Source organism: Chanodichthys erythropterus, chromosome 12 (genome assembly GCF_024489055.1).
Source record: "Chanodichthys erythropterus isolate Z2021 chromosome 12, ASM2448905v1, whole genome shotgun sequence".
In the NCBI taxonomy this organism is placed as follows: Eukaryota; Metazoa; Chordata; class Actinopteri; order Cypriniformes; family Xenocyprididae; genus Chanodichthys; species Chanodichthys erythropterus.
In genome coordinates this window covers 54,975,052-54,990,248 of record NC_090232.1, presented here as the reverse complement: position 1 = coordinate 54,990,248, position 15,197 = coordinate 54,975,052, and the positions used below count along the sequence as shown (strand labels likewise).

At 35.6% G+C, this 15,197-nt stretch overlaps 1 protein-coding gene across 1 annotated transcript; it reads right to left on the bottom strand.

Moving 5' to 3' along the window:
• Positions 1 to 1,038: 1,038 nt before the first annotated feature.
• On the bottom strand, positions 1,039 to 10,691 carry LOC137032190 (microfibril-associated glycoprotein 4-like). The gene is made up of 5 exons (XM_067403832.1): positions 10,670 to 10,691; positions 1,809 to 2,002; positions 1,634 to 1,730; positions 1,384 to 1,551; positions 1,039 to 1,295 (listed from the first exon to the last, which is right to left on the bottom strand). Exons 1-5 carry the CDS (start codon positions 10,689 to 10,691, stop codon positions 1,039 to 1,041), a joined length of 738 nt encoding a protein of 245 aa, XP_067259933.1.
• Between the last annotated feature and the right edge of the window lie 4,506 nt (positions 10,692 to 15,197).

The window sequence follows — 15,197 nt, the reverse complement described above, 5'->3', positions numbered from 1 at the left end:
GCGCTTTGTAATATGTATTCACATTAGATTTTAAAGCAACACAATTCGTTTGCAATAACACAAACCAGATTCAAATTGCCTGGCAAATTCGTAAAGCAAAGAAAAGTCATTTCTAGCTGATCAACATTATGGAAACTGGTAAAACCTTTAGGAACTTCAAAAGATAAAACATTTTCACGAAATTCCTAATATTACTTCCAATATTTCCAAATTATGTTCATTTTCATAGAGCAGGCCAATATCGTGACGATTATTTAAAATCAATCGAGAGAAGCAGATATCGTTATCGTGATAAAATACGATTAATCGTGCAGCCCTAATTTAATTTAATTTGACTTGACATTTGATATTCAACAGTATCCTTGACATTTATTCAACAGTGCTTTTGATCTGCCTGCATTGACACTATTCTTTAAAAGGAAAAATTATATTCCAATTATCAATGTAAAGCTGCTTTGACACAATCTGCATTGTAAAAAGCACTATATAAATAAAGGTGACTTGACTTGACCTGACAGCCCAGTTATGTCTATAAAACTCAGGTTTGAAACCAAGGTAAAAAAAAAACAAAAGCTAGCTCTTATCCCATTATCTTTCCCAACAAAAAAACGTATATACACAAATAACATTTTCTGTAAAGGAGTCAAGCTAAGCTTGTCTTTGATAAGAAAACCTTACACAAAGTTCACTTACATATAAGGTTGTATTTATAGGGAAAGTTTATGAGCAGTTGAACTGAATTCCTCATTTACAGTTCCTGAGGTATTTTGTAGAGTTAAAGAAAGCCACATCAACACATAATGCCTTTCATTGCTGGAGTTTATTAAAGTTTATTGTTGATTTGTTTCAGTTGTAGATTTAAAAAAGTGACCCAAAACAAAGAAGAAAATAATTAATGAGATACACAAAACAACAGCCATATATCCTGTTACAATATATACCATGATTTACTAAGTTACAGAGTTAACAGAAGAAGAGAAACCCAAAACCTTAATTTGATTTTGTTTCTGAGAAACACTGTAATGTTTCTTCAAAGGTCTAAGACACACGTTTGATCTTCATGCTGATGAATTTCATACCAACAGCGTGACTGTTCTTATAGTGGTACCAACCATTTCCAATGGCGTAATGAGTAGCATCTTCTTCCCATAAATACACACCGTTAGGGTTTGTACTGTGACAGGCTGCGTACCAAAATGCCCCGAGATACAGTTTTGCACAGTTATCTCCAGAAGTATCTTGGTCTTTGTCAAAGGTGGAGAACTTCATATCATTGTGGAATGTCAAAGAGTCACCTGCAGAGAAGAAGAACATCATTGAGGACATCAGGAGCACATTTACTGAGTGTGATTTTTTTTTTTAATGTGAATGAAAGTGTCCTACCTGCTCCTCCATTACTGAATCCTGAAACAAGCAGTTTATACCCGTCAGTTTCAGGACCCACAGAGAAGGACGAGTACTGAGCAAAACCTTTTTTTCCGGTGAAGTCCCCCAGATCCACTCTCAGCATGTACTTCCTGTTACGTGTCAGCTGGTACATGTTCTCCAGCCCTGTTCACACGCACACATGAAGAACATGTTCAACCAAACACATGATCATCCACACAAACGGACACTCACTGTGAGATCTTACCCAGCCAGTATTCGCTCTCCACATTCCCAAATCCTCTCTTGTACTGATTCCACGGCCGATAGAAATTCACACTGCCGTCCATTCTCCTCTGAAACACCTGTGATGGGTTTATATAGAAGATATGATTCATAATGTATGTTCTGATGTGTTTAATGATCTACAGTCACATTCATACCGTCCATCCTCCTTTATCTTCATCTTTCCCATCTGAGATCATGTCACAGTAAACCCAGACAGGAGCGCCACCTGCTGGATAGATGGAGTAAATTCCACTGACTGTTTGTCCTGCTTTATAAAGGTCAGAACAGTCGACTGGCGTGTTTTCATCAGTACTGCATCCGCTCACCAGAACAACAGAGAGAAGAACCACTAGAAACACCATCAACTACATGAGACACAGAGAGAGAAAGAGATGAACATCACACTGAAAACCATTTCTAGAAATGTTGTTGATGAACTTACTGCCATCTTCTCAGTCTCTCCTCAGTAGATCACAGCAGAGATCTGTTTAATCTAGACAAAAATAACAACAACAAAAAATGTATAAAGTTGTATAAATGTCTGAATGTTTTCTGAGGTAAGTGACGAGTAAAACAGTAACTCACCGTTTGTGTTGTTGAGTCTGACAGACACTCTTTATATATCTGTCAGATTTTCATGCTCCTCCTCTGTGTCACAGAAGAAATTTACTCAATGAACACCCACATTTTGGATGCAAATAAAAAAGGCATCTGTCATCCTCAATGCAAATATATATGCAGTGTATTGAATTTTATCTATTCAGTAAATCTCACTGAATCTGGCTGATTTAGTTTAGAGATACATTTTGTAGTTTCGATTAAATCCATCATGTTTATTATTTTGAATGTAAATGTAAATGTGGTCTCTCTCATAATGTGCCTTAGATTTCATGAATGTGGTGTTTGCTGTTTTTGCAGTGCCTTCAGTGCTTGGCCCCAAATTCTTCTTCTTCTTCCTTTTCTTTAATGGAAGTCTATGGCAGAACTGTTTGGTCAAAAATTGTAAAAAACTGGCACATAGAAAGAAAAGAGTCTGAACATTGATCAGAGCACATTTTTCCTCTGATTCCAGCACTCATTCTAAGTCAGATGAATACCATGTTTACAGTTTCCAGCAGATGAAATATTAGACCGTTTTCAGTTTGAATTAAATGTTTTTTCCTCTTGTCTTCTCCTACAAATTCTGACCAATCTTCAACAAACTCCTGCCCGCTCCAGCAAAATTCTCCCATTCCCAGCAGAAACATTCATGTTTTGTCCCATTCCTGCCCACAAGTAAAATTATACATGGGTTATTTTCAGTACGTCCATGAAATTTCCATGAAATAGTTTCAAGTTAGGCCATCTAGCAACAACCTTCATCCCAGCTTAAACGTTTCTGATAAATTATTTGTTGTTACTTTAGAATTGACTTTAAGATCCTTCTTTTCGCATATAGTCAGTCGTATTATTGGTTTTACAGAAACAAAAGGATCTGCAACATATATCTGCATATATATCTGCAACAGTTTGCAATATAGAAATTCAACTTTAAAAGCTAAAAGCAATTTCTGTTACGTAGTCAGTAATTCTGCAAATTCCATTTTAAATCACTTTGCCAAAAATAATCACCATAAAGCTACATATGAGATTGGTGCAGGCTTTGCTCAGGCACTGTAATCGCTGCAGCTGTATTTTATCAATTCTTTGCAAAACGTACAAATAAATCCATAAGTTTATTTGGGCCATTCCACCGAATCGGTGCATTTCTGTCCCCAGGATATTTTATGTATAAATATGCATGAAAATGAACTCTAAAATATATTTTATTATTAAGGAAAGTGTCCTAAACATTAATCTAACTGCAAATTTAAAATATATAATTTAAAACATTATTAAAAACTACTGAGAATACTAAAACATAGCATGTGTTACATGTCCCCGCTAACTAAATCTAAACTTTATCATGAAATATAATCATTAAAATCTTGCAGAAATCTTATTATTTTTGCATTGTTGTGTTACTCCATATACCATCTATGCTAAACAAAAATAAATTTCTAGAGAAATCCATAATATGTTATATAAAATAAAGAGTAACAGGAGTGAGTTAAGAGTAACAGAAGTGAGTAAAGTCCTCTATTTTGTTATTTAATAATGTGAATATTAGCTGATATAATACTATTCACCTGTATCATGAGTTTTACAGTTGAAATTATTTAAATTGTAGATTTTTGGGATTATTTTTACAATATGAATACCATACATTACAGGGAGCCAGTCCACCACGACATGACTTCATCTTTTTGTCTTTCTCTTTCTTATCTTTTGTTGAAGATGGAGAGAACCTATACTTTGCAGGTGCAAGAAACACACACCCATGGCATGCTGCAAGGAAAGGAGTGAAACACACCAGCAACCCTATCTTTTCCCCCTTTTTTGTCTTTCCTTCCCTCCCTTTTCCTTGCTCTCCTTCTTTCTCTTTCCACCTCCTTCACTGTAATGTACTACTAGCACATAGAACATCCCTTCAACACAGAAATCTCACTCACACACGGCCATAAACACACTCTTTTTCTTACACACATACACACACATATGGACACTGAGTCCTGTTACCCAGCGTTCATTCCTGTAACAAAGTGCTCAGTCCTGTTACTAAATGTATTTATTTTTCTAGAAAAATAAAGTTAAACCACTGTTTTTATCAGTTTTGTCTGATCCATCATTTACACAATTGTTAAATAAATTAAATTATTTAAAAACATATAAACTTGAGGCTTTTGTCTTCTTTTAAATGAGAAAATTGTTTTGCAGTTTTTATTAAAATACACCTTACCTTAATATAAAGTGATTTTTTTGTCATAAATGTCAGTTATTTGAACACATAATCAACCATTTCATCAAAATAAACACTTTCTTGAGGTGAATACAAAGGAATTAACTCACATGCTTTTAAACATGATTTTTAAATGGCACGTGAGTTTTGGTAACAGGACTGAGAAAACATGCATCCATCTTCTGCGTTGAAACCTTGTAAAAAATTAAATAAAGTTGCCTGAGATTGACCAATACACATTTTGAAAACTTAAAAACGTGCAGTATTAGATTCAGTGTTGAAAAAAGATGAAAAATAATGTTTAATTTTGAAGAGTTACAACAAGCAAATGGCACCCATTCGGTGGAATGGCCCATTTACAGTAAGTCATACTGCACATCCGGACCAGATATTTTCCCTAAAAACACAAAGGATTAATGAGGAAGAAATACAAATGCTGTTTCCCTCCTTCAGCACATCCTGGACAAACATGGTCTCATCAAACAGACTTAGTTACACAAAAGATTAAATTTTGTCGATTTAATATCTGATGTTTGATTTTGATGTTTGTTCCCTTGGAAGATCAGCTGACTGCCATGACCCAGGGTACAACACATTGTTTCTCTTCTCAAGTTAAAGACATGTTTCTTGAGAGCTCACAGAAGATTTTTCCAGAGATACAGCATTTTCAGTTCCCAGCATACCTTGCATGAAACTGGATGAAAAGAGTAAATGTCTATTAGAGTGAGATACTGTAAGAAAATCAGAGACATGTTGCTGTTTTGTCATGAAGTGGTTTGGACAGGATCCTGTCCATTATACCTTTAAACAGAGTATATTTGATAATAAACATGCAGAAAGGTGTGTGAGGGATCGGTTGTCTTTTATTTATTTACATCACAGATTAAGAAACTGTTGTGACACCAGTGACATCTCAAAATAGTTATTAAAAATCGTTCACACAAACACCATCCCTTTTATGTGCTGAACAGTATAGGGTCATTATGAACAGAATACATTTATATTTTATAATTGGTTTATAATACTATGAAATAACTGAGTGGCTGAAATGTTAGTTTTTTAAAATGCTTTGGTGCCGTTTTCAGAAGCAATTTTCAAAACTCTTAGTACTAATATCACAACAGGTCATCAAAAGTACACTTTTTCCTAACATTTCAGCATGTTTTCAATTCTGTTAGTACAATACACAAAATCACCAAGTATCCTTTTCACTACACAAAATAAGTGTTTTATCTATATAAATATTTTATTCACATTAACCGTCTTTCAAAAAGCTTATACTTTCAAACTTTTCATTTGCATCTCTTTTCATTCAGTTTAATACATTTTGTCCCCTTGGAATTATACACTGTAAAAAATTGCAGCCAAATTTCAACAGTAACACTGTTTTCCATTAAATCAGTAATATACCATAGAAAACAGTGCATTCTGGGTAATATTTGATGTTTGCGAGAAAGTAGCCTATAGCAATATACCGTGAATTAACAGCGCTCAAAGTCGACACTCCGAGGCTCACACCCTATACACTCATTCCCTATTCCCTACATTAATTCACTAATATAGTCCACTTGACAGAGTGAATGAAAACACATGTGTGAATTCAGAAACTGATGAACACCTGCTGTTAACAAGCAAATCACAGAAGAGAAACAAGAACAGAAAAAAAAGAGATGAAATCAACTGAAGATTAAAGAAGACATTAAATCTCCCAAGATCTGATTAAACAACTCCACAAACAGCATTACCAGCTTCATTTATTACTAACCAGATTGTTGTCATTTCTGTCAGATGTCTACAGAAGTTCTTATTGAGAACTAACAGAGGTTTAGGTGTTGTTTTATTGTTTCGTTTCATGTCACCATGCTGCAGATCAGTGCTTTAGTTGGACTCATGACCCTTGATTTGTGAACATTAGTTTTTCTTTGGCTGCTGTAACTGTATTTAAAACACATTTGTTGTGGCGAAAAAATCCAAAATAAAATGTGATTAGATGAGGTTAGCTAATTATTAATGGTCAAAAACATTATCTAAAGGCCAGATTCATTAATCTCATCAGAGTCTAAACTAGGTTGTTTTCTTTTTTTGATTATGGAATCCATGTGACTTTACAGCATCAATGGGATGGAATGGAATTCATGTGATTTCACAGATTATTGATGTCACTTGATGTTTATCTTAATGATGCCATAGTTCAAACATTTTTGTAAATGATGAGTTTAAAAATCCTTTACTGATTGCTTTTGCACCGCTTGATCTTAAGATGTAGTATCTCAATGTTGCCAATATAAAATTACATTTATTTAAAAAATGTATTTCAATTTCAGATAATGGTTTAGACACTGGACAAGTTCAGTGAACCAAGCATTACATGATTATTATAATCAAAACATATCCAACAACACCTGAGCACAATTTATTTATTTATTTATTTTTGGCCACAACAAATGTGTCTTAAATACACACGGTTACAGCAGTTTTTATTGAGCGCATGGTATTTTTACAGTAACATACTGCAATGTAGATTATGGTAAAGAACTGTAAAATTAACAGTAAAGTATTGGCAACTTTTTTGCCAGTATTTTACTGTAAATTCATAGGACAAATTTTCTACAGTGATGGCAACCACTGCTACTCTGTAAAAAAAATGCTGTAAAAAACGGCCAAAATTCGACAGTAACATGCCATTAAGACAGTAATATACCATACAAAACAATGCATTCTGTGTAATATTTGACATTTTCAAGAAAGTAGCCTACAGCAATATACTGTGAGTTAACATCACTCAAAGTCAACGCTCTGAGGCTGTGTTCCAAATCACACCCTATACTCTCATTCACTATTCCCTAAATTAGTTCACTCCATCATTGGTAAGGTCAAACGAAACAATAAATCAACATCTGAAGCTCTGTTAATTCTCAGTAAGAGCTTCTGTACACACCTGACAGAAATTAAGTCAATCTGGTGAGTAATAAGTTAAGCTGGTAATATTATTTTTGTTGTTTAACCCTCCTCTGCTGAGATATTGAGTGATTTAATGTCTTCTTTTATCTTCAGGTGATTTCATCTAAGGCTGTGGCTGAAAGTCAGTTGTAGTTCTTGTGTTTCTCTTTCCTTCAGTGATTCTGCTTGTTAACAGCAGGTGTTCATCACTACTTCTCAATCGTCACTTAAAAAAATCACTTAATTATCTCATTAACTTCAACACTGCTTCAGTATTACTCTAACAATCTGTAGTGTGGACACATACAAGTGTTCATTAAACACTGGGGATTTTGTTGTGGGGTTAAAAGGGTTAAAGATGTAAGATGAAAAAATGCACATAGTGAAAAACTTTTTCACACTAACTATAAATTAATTTTACAGAAACAAAATGTAGGAAAACAGTAATATACTGGCAACTGTATGAATCATTTGGTACATCTGTAGATTTCTAGATATTGATTCTATAAGCAATTCCGATATGGATAACTAAATGTAAGCCTTTTTTTTTTTTTACATTATAAGCAATTCATCTTAGATGGTAACCACAATTTTCAAAGTGTGTATGTGTGTGTGTGTGAGAGAGAGAGAGAGAGAGAGAGAGATACGGATATAGATGGATTTGAAATCTGTAAACATAGAGCAGGATGTGTACAAGGAAAAGAAAGTCAATGCCTGTAATATCAGACTGATCAGAGATACAGAAGAAGAGAGACAGATGGCATCAAATACAGCATTTTACATTACAGTATGTGTGCAATGCGATACTGTAAACATTACCATGGTAGAGACTAGGGCTGCACGATACTGGAAAAAAAGTTACATTGCAATATTTTGTTTTTCTGCAATATATATTGTGATATTAAAAAAAAAAAAATGATTGGGGGTAATTTTGTAGGTGAGTGAATACACATAGAAATTAATGAACAAATTACAAGAACAGATAAATTAGAACAAAGATACAAATAAAAAAAAAATAGTGCTTTATATTTTCCAGGTAAGTCTAACAGTATTCAGGTAAAGAGAATGAATAATCAAATGTAAAATAATACTGTATGTAATAACACATAGTGTAAAATAATACATAGTCTCACTGTATGAATTAAACATAATTAATCTGTCTTAAAACTACAAAAGTGATGTTTCTCTTTGTCTTTTGTTGTTTGATTAACATTCATGACGCAGAAAGCAGCAGTTCAGTTTCTGTCACTTTAAAGGATTAGTTCACTTTCAAATAAAATTGTTCTGATAATTTACTCTCCCCCATGTCATCCAAGATGTTCATGTCTTTCTTTCTTCAGTCGAAAAGAAATGAAGGTTGAAGGTTCGATGAAAACATTCCAGAATTTTTCTCCTTCTAGTTACCTAAAATTACAGTTTCAGTGCAGCTTCAAAGAGCTTTAAACGATACCAGACGAGGAATAAGAGTCTTATCTAGAGAAACCATCGGCCATTTTCGAAAAAAAAATACAACTGTATATGCTTTATAAACACAAACGATCACCTCGCACGTGCTTCCGTTTTCCCTATTCTTCAAAACGCTTACGCTGCATGTCCTACGCCTTCCCTATTCTACTTACGGAAAAAAAATGGAACTGGCGGCACGTTCATTCCGTAATTTGGTGTGTGAAGGTTTGGTTGTTATCAGCAAGGATTGTGACACCAGTGACAAATGCATCACAAAATAGTTATGAAAATCTTTCGCACTAGTATTAAACAGTGTAACATTATACATTTAAATGAATAATGTGGGAAAATCCATTTAACCGTAAATTAAGAACTTCAACATGGTGAGAAAATCCTCTCTGAACTTTCACCTACATAACAACATTACTGTTTTATAGACTAGATAGATTCTTGACTGTTTTAAATCATTTTTATGGCTGAAAAGTTCATAAAATGTTTATGAACTGTGAAAAACTGCTTATAAAAAGAACAGACAAGTAGTGCTTTATGAGGATGTGTGTTCATGTGTTCACACAAAAAACTAGAAGTCAAGTGACCTGTATTCAAATTCAGGACATTAAATATTGGTTCAGTCTTTGTCTGATAACAAAACTCTTTGAAAACAAACAGAGCATATTGTCTAATATTTATCTATGATCAACCTGATATTTAAAAAAAAAAACCTAAATAAAACATATATAAAAACTGCCTTCTGAACATGTTCAAATCATTTATTTCTTTCACATTTGATTATGTTGCAACCTTATGCTAAAATTTCACATGATGAAGCATTATGAAAAAGCACTAAAATATCACATTGCGTGAGTATTCAGACCCTTAAATCAGTACTTCATTGACGCACTTTTCTGGTGGTGATTACAGCCTTGAGTCTCTTTGAGTTTGATGTGACAAGCTTTATAATCTCTGATTTGGGGATTTTCTGCAATTTCTCTCTACAGATCCTCTTGTCAGGTTGGACAACCATTTTCAGAGCACTAGGAAGAGTTCTCATCATCCCAAACTTCTTCCTTTTTAAGACTTATGGAGGCCACTGTGCTCTTGTGGACTGCAGAATTTTTTGTAGTCTTTCCCAGATCTTAAGAATCATCCAACATGGGTAAGCATGGAAATTTCCAGTTCCTAATGATGATTTGTAAAACAAAGGTATGCACAGAAGAACGTCCCTAAATACTGTCTATTTAATAACCAATAATCTTATTTGTCTCTCACAACTCTCACAGATAACTTATTTACCAGCTTTCCATTAATACTCAAAACACAAACAAAACCCCAAATAATAGATCACAGATAAACAGACTGAATTTAACCCAAACAAGCCTAAAGAGGATAAACGTGCAGCAATTGGATTATTTGAGTGCCAAATTTCGAAAGTTTTGAATATACAATTGCACAGCCTGCCTTATCTTAGAAAGAAGAATAATCTGTCAAAAATAAACCAAAACAACAACATGTAGTTATCCCATTGAAAAAAGGTACAATGTGATTGGACAAAGCCAATCATATCAATGTTTTTGGGCAACCACTGTTTAAAAGCATCAACATCTATTTGTATAATAGCAAAGCGAACATTCCAGAAAAGTTTTCTCCATTCATTTCTTCTGTTCAGCTTTATAGTAGAAACTGAAGCTGTAATTCTAATTGAAAGCACAACTGACAATTTTTAAGTTCAATACTGTAAAGATTCTGGGACTGGGTGGAAAAATCAGTGAAGATCAGTTGATTGTGATCAGTTGATCAATCATTGTGAGTTACGCAAAGCAACATGGGAAAACATCCAAGAAACAAAGCAATGTATAGGATGAACAGATATGGCCTTGAACAGCAAAGTTCCCAGGCTGTTTCTGGCTCAAACCTTTTTTTTTTGCACCAACAAACTGTCCAACATACCATCTGTTAAGATAAACTAATGTTATCCAATCTGTGATTTATTCAAACACCACACTCTTAAAATTAAAGTTTCCAACAGGGGTTTTCACAAAACTGCCACAGAAGAACCATTTTTGATTACCCAAAGAACCTTTCAGTGAACAGCTTTTTAAAGAACTTTTTTTTTTTTTTTTTTTTTTTTTTTTTAATCTAAATAACCTTTCTACTATAAAGAAACTATTGTGCAATGGAAAGATTCCATGGATGATAAAGGTTCTTCATAGAACAATTTGTCAATAAATAAAGAGCCTTTATTTGTAAGAGTGTTATCTTTAGACTAAAGTCCTGGCTTCTCAGCCACACTCAACCAAATAGTGTTAAATGAATTGTTCTGACAAATAATCTAGCTAAAGTTCTGTTTAAAGAAAAATGCAGGATTTTATTGAAGATTGATGAAGTGGAGAATCATCTAAATGAGAACTCAAACAGACCAGAAACATTCTCCTCTGAATCACCTGTGATGGGTTTATATAGAAGATATGATTCATAATGTATGTTCTGATGTGTGTTTAATGATCTACAGTCACATTCGTACCGTCCATCCTCCTTTATCTTCATCTTTTCCACCTGAGATCAAGTCACAGTAAACCCAGACAGGAGCGTCACCTGCTGGATAGATGGAGTAAATCCCACTGACTGTTTCTCATGAGTTGTAGACGTCAGAACATTTGAATGAAAATATTTAGGCACTGCCCAATACAACAGAGAGAAGAATTGCCAAAAACACCATCATCTACAAAAAGAGGAAGAGATGAACATCATACTGAAATCAACATAATGTGCCTGACACAATGAAGGAAACCAATTAACTTACTGCCATCTTCTCAATCTCTCCTCAGCAGTGCAGTTTATCTAAAGTAAATTAAAAGAAAGCTTTACTTAATTTCATTTGTAAATTGTATAAAATTCTGGATGTATAATTTAAATGCTGGAGAATAACTTACCGTTTGTGTTCTTCAGTTGTAAAAAACGCTCACGTGAAACACGCTCCTTTAAATATCTGATGTTCAGGATCCTCCTCTGTGTCAAAGACTCTTTGAGGAAATCCTGTAAAACCCACCACCACATTTTTTTCACATCTCGTAATCATCCAAAATGTGAATGAATAGCAATTCCCTCATAAAACATCGGTACACAAACAAAAGTTGTTATACAGCACCCACATCATGAGCATGTTATGAACATATGGATTCAACCTAAAGAACACTAACAATCTTTTCTCGAGAACTTACCAGCTTTCCACAAACACCCAGATCAAAAAAAAAACTCAAATAATAATATCAATAAAGACTGAATTTGACATGAAAAGACCCCCATGACCTCAAGCGTCATTCCTCATCACACTCTTGGAGTTATACAGAAAGACGTTTCACAATCATGAGGATTTACTCTACTTCTGCAGGAATAACATTCAAATCATAAACATGAGATATGTTATATTGCATTGCATATAATACACAGCAAAATCCTCAGAATTAAATCAACTCTGTTCAGAGTACACATGGTCCCTCTCTATATAGAGTTAAAGTTAATGAGGTAATATGCTGTTTGTGGAGTTGTTTAATTAATTAAATCTTGACATTTAAGAAGGGAGATGTGATGTATGGTAATTGTGTAATTACTCCTTACCTGTTGAGGGCGCTCTCTGTCTAGAAATGTGTGCGGATATAACCTGTTGAAAAAGAACAAGAGGATGAGTTAAAAGAGATCGTCATGTTCATCTGGTGTCTCTGTGAATGATTAAAATATACATTCAACAAATATTACAATATCACAATAGCAAAGTGTCTGAATACATACATTTAGGCGATTTTTCAGTTATTTTTCTTTTTAACACGTTTGCAAAGTCAAATCTGTTTTTTAAATATCAAGCATCGCGTTAGTTCAGGCAGGCCACGTCAGTCAAGCTCGCACCAGCTGACAGTCAGATGTTCGCAGGAGTTCGCGTCTGGCCAATAAAGCACCTTCTCTGCTCATTTCAGACTGGCCCCCTGAGAAAATCCTTGTGACTCTGTATAGCCTTAACATCCAGGCGCCTCTCGGAATTGATCACGAGGAGCTTTTTCAATTCTTTCTGGAAAAAGTTGAAATTCTTCAGATGCCATCGACTCCAACACCATCCGGCACCAAGAAGGCTACTGTGAAAAGGAAGCACTGTTCCCGTTCCTCCAACGCACCTGCTCCGAAAAAAAGTACAGAGAGACCTGTCAACATCTCCGAGCTTCAGCCCGCCCAAGATCCCGTGATGACAGCTCTTCAGAGCATTCAGCTCTCCATTTCTAACTTAGACACCAGGATCCAGATGCTGGAAAATCGGCCCTCTTCTTCAACCATCACAACGGCCATCACATCTCCTTCACTTGCTCCAACAGCTCCTGATGCAGCTGCCGGTCTCGCCACAGCATCCACCTCTGGATTCGCAGGCTTTCTGCCACGCCGGTCTCTAGCAACGGCTCTTCCAGCTCCCACCATCGGAGCCCCCTTTTTCCCACCTGCTGCTGCCATCTCTCCCCAGATGCACGCTCAGATCCTCGCAGGTAACGATGTTAATTTGGTTAAAACTCTACTATGTTCAGAGGGTCAAGACAAACGAGTAGTTGACTGTGGCGATATATCCGTACTGCTGAAAGACAATGACCAAAGACTGTCAAATTGTTTAACCATGCCGGAGTTCAATGTTGCTTTTGGGGTGTTTAGAGATGTAATCTGCGAAATTTATCCGGAGCGCAGGGCAGAATTGGACAGTTATCTAGCCAATATTTCAGACCTTGCCATTGCACTTTCTCTGCGAAATCTGCCATGTATATTCAACGGTTCAATCAAAGACTGGACTGGTCCGTGGTAGACTTGGCTCTGATAAGTAGACATTTTACCGGCCATCGCGCTTTGTCTTGCTCTTTATGCAGCTCCTTCACGCACACTCCCTCTCTATGCCCGAGGTCCGCTAAACCCACGTCAAGCCAAATAAAAGAGGATGATGGAGAAAAGGTTACTACTACACCAATGATTCATACTCCGATGTGTTTTAACTTTAATGAAAGTGCATGCAGGTTCCCTAATTGTAAGTTTATTCATGCTTGCAGTTATTGCGGGGACGGGCATCCCAAGTCAGTGTGCCCCCGACGTATGCGTGTATTGAAAAACGAAACGATGTTTAATTAAAACGTTTAATTATAGATCTGTCAGCTCCTCACAATAACGAAAATGTTCCTAGCATTAATAGCTTGATTCCCCTTCCCAATTTTTCCTTGTTTTATGCTTCGGTAGATAATGCAATACAGTTTATAAAAGCAGCTGGGAAGGGCGCTTGGCTGTGCAAAGGCGACGTTGTTGATGCTTTTAAAATCATGCCACTCCACCCCTCTTAGTGGCACCTCTTCGGAGTACGTTGGCGTGGTAAACTGTTTTTCTCTGTTAGACTTACGTTTGGCTGTCGTAGTAGCCCCCGTATTTTCGATTCATTATCGGAGGCCCTTTGCTGGATTCTTTTAAATAATTGCAAGCTGCCTTTCGTTCTTCATTTGTTAGATTATTTTTTGGTCGTAGATTACAAAAAATCTCAACCCGAGTGATGCATTAATATTTTGAAGGAAACAGCTAGGCATTCCTCTTTCAGAAGAGAAAACACTGGGACCATTAAATACTATCGAATTCCTCGGAATTACTTTAGATAGCAATCTCATGCAAGCTTCTCTGCCCCTCGATAAACTCAATCGCATTAGGCAGGCTATTAAAGATGCATTGGTATGCGAGTCTATTTCAAAAAAAAGAACTGCTTTCTCTATTAGGGCATTTAAATTTCACGATGCGAATTATTCCACAAGGGCGTTCTTTCATTTCTAGGCTTATTGATCTCTCGAAAACAGTTGATAGATTGCACGTTTCTATTAAGTTAGATTTAGGCTGCAAATCGGAACTGCAATTCTGGTCCCTCCTTTGCGAAAGATGGAACGGAATATCTTTCTTTTACAATGACGAGATCGAGACTGTCGTGCTTAAATTCTTTACTGACGCAGCTCCTTCAATTGGATTCGGAGGTTTTTACAATAATCAGTGGTTTGCTAGCACTTGGCCAAAAGAATTGTCGGTTCTTTCATCTAACACACTTTCTATAGCACTGTTAGAATTATGTCCTGTGGTCGTGGCTTGCATTCTTTGGGGCAATCAATGGTCCAGGAAACAAATCCTTGTATACTGCGACAATGAAGCTACCGTTCACATTATTAATAAAAGGCGCTCCCACATTCCTATTATTAATAGATTTTAAAGGCGTCTCACATGGACGTGTATAAATAACAATTTTACGGTCCGTGCTGCGCACATACCTGGTCTTGACAACAAGATAGCTGCCTGC

Excerpts from the sequence above, each read along its gene's own strand:
- LOC137032190 (XM_067403832.1), bottom strand. The coding sequence starts at position 10,691 with ATGTTTTCCCATGTTGCTTTGC. Across the intron at positions 2,003-10,669 it reads GTTTTCCCATGTTGCTTTGC|TGGTTCTTCTCTCTGTTGTT; the intron begins GTAACTCACAAT and ends TGGTGTTTCTAG. Across the intron at positions 1,731-1,808 it reads AAGATAAAGGAGGATGGACG|GTGTTTCAGAGGAGAATGGA; the intron begins GTATGAATGTGA and ends AACCCATCACAG.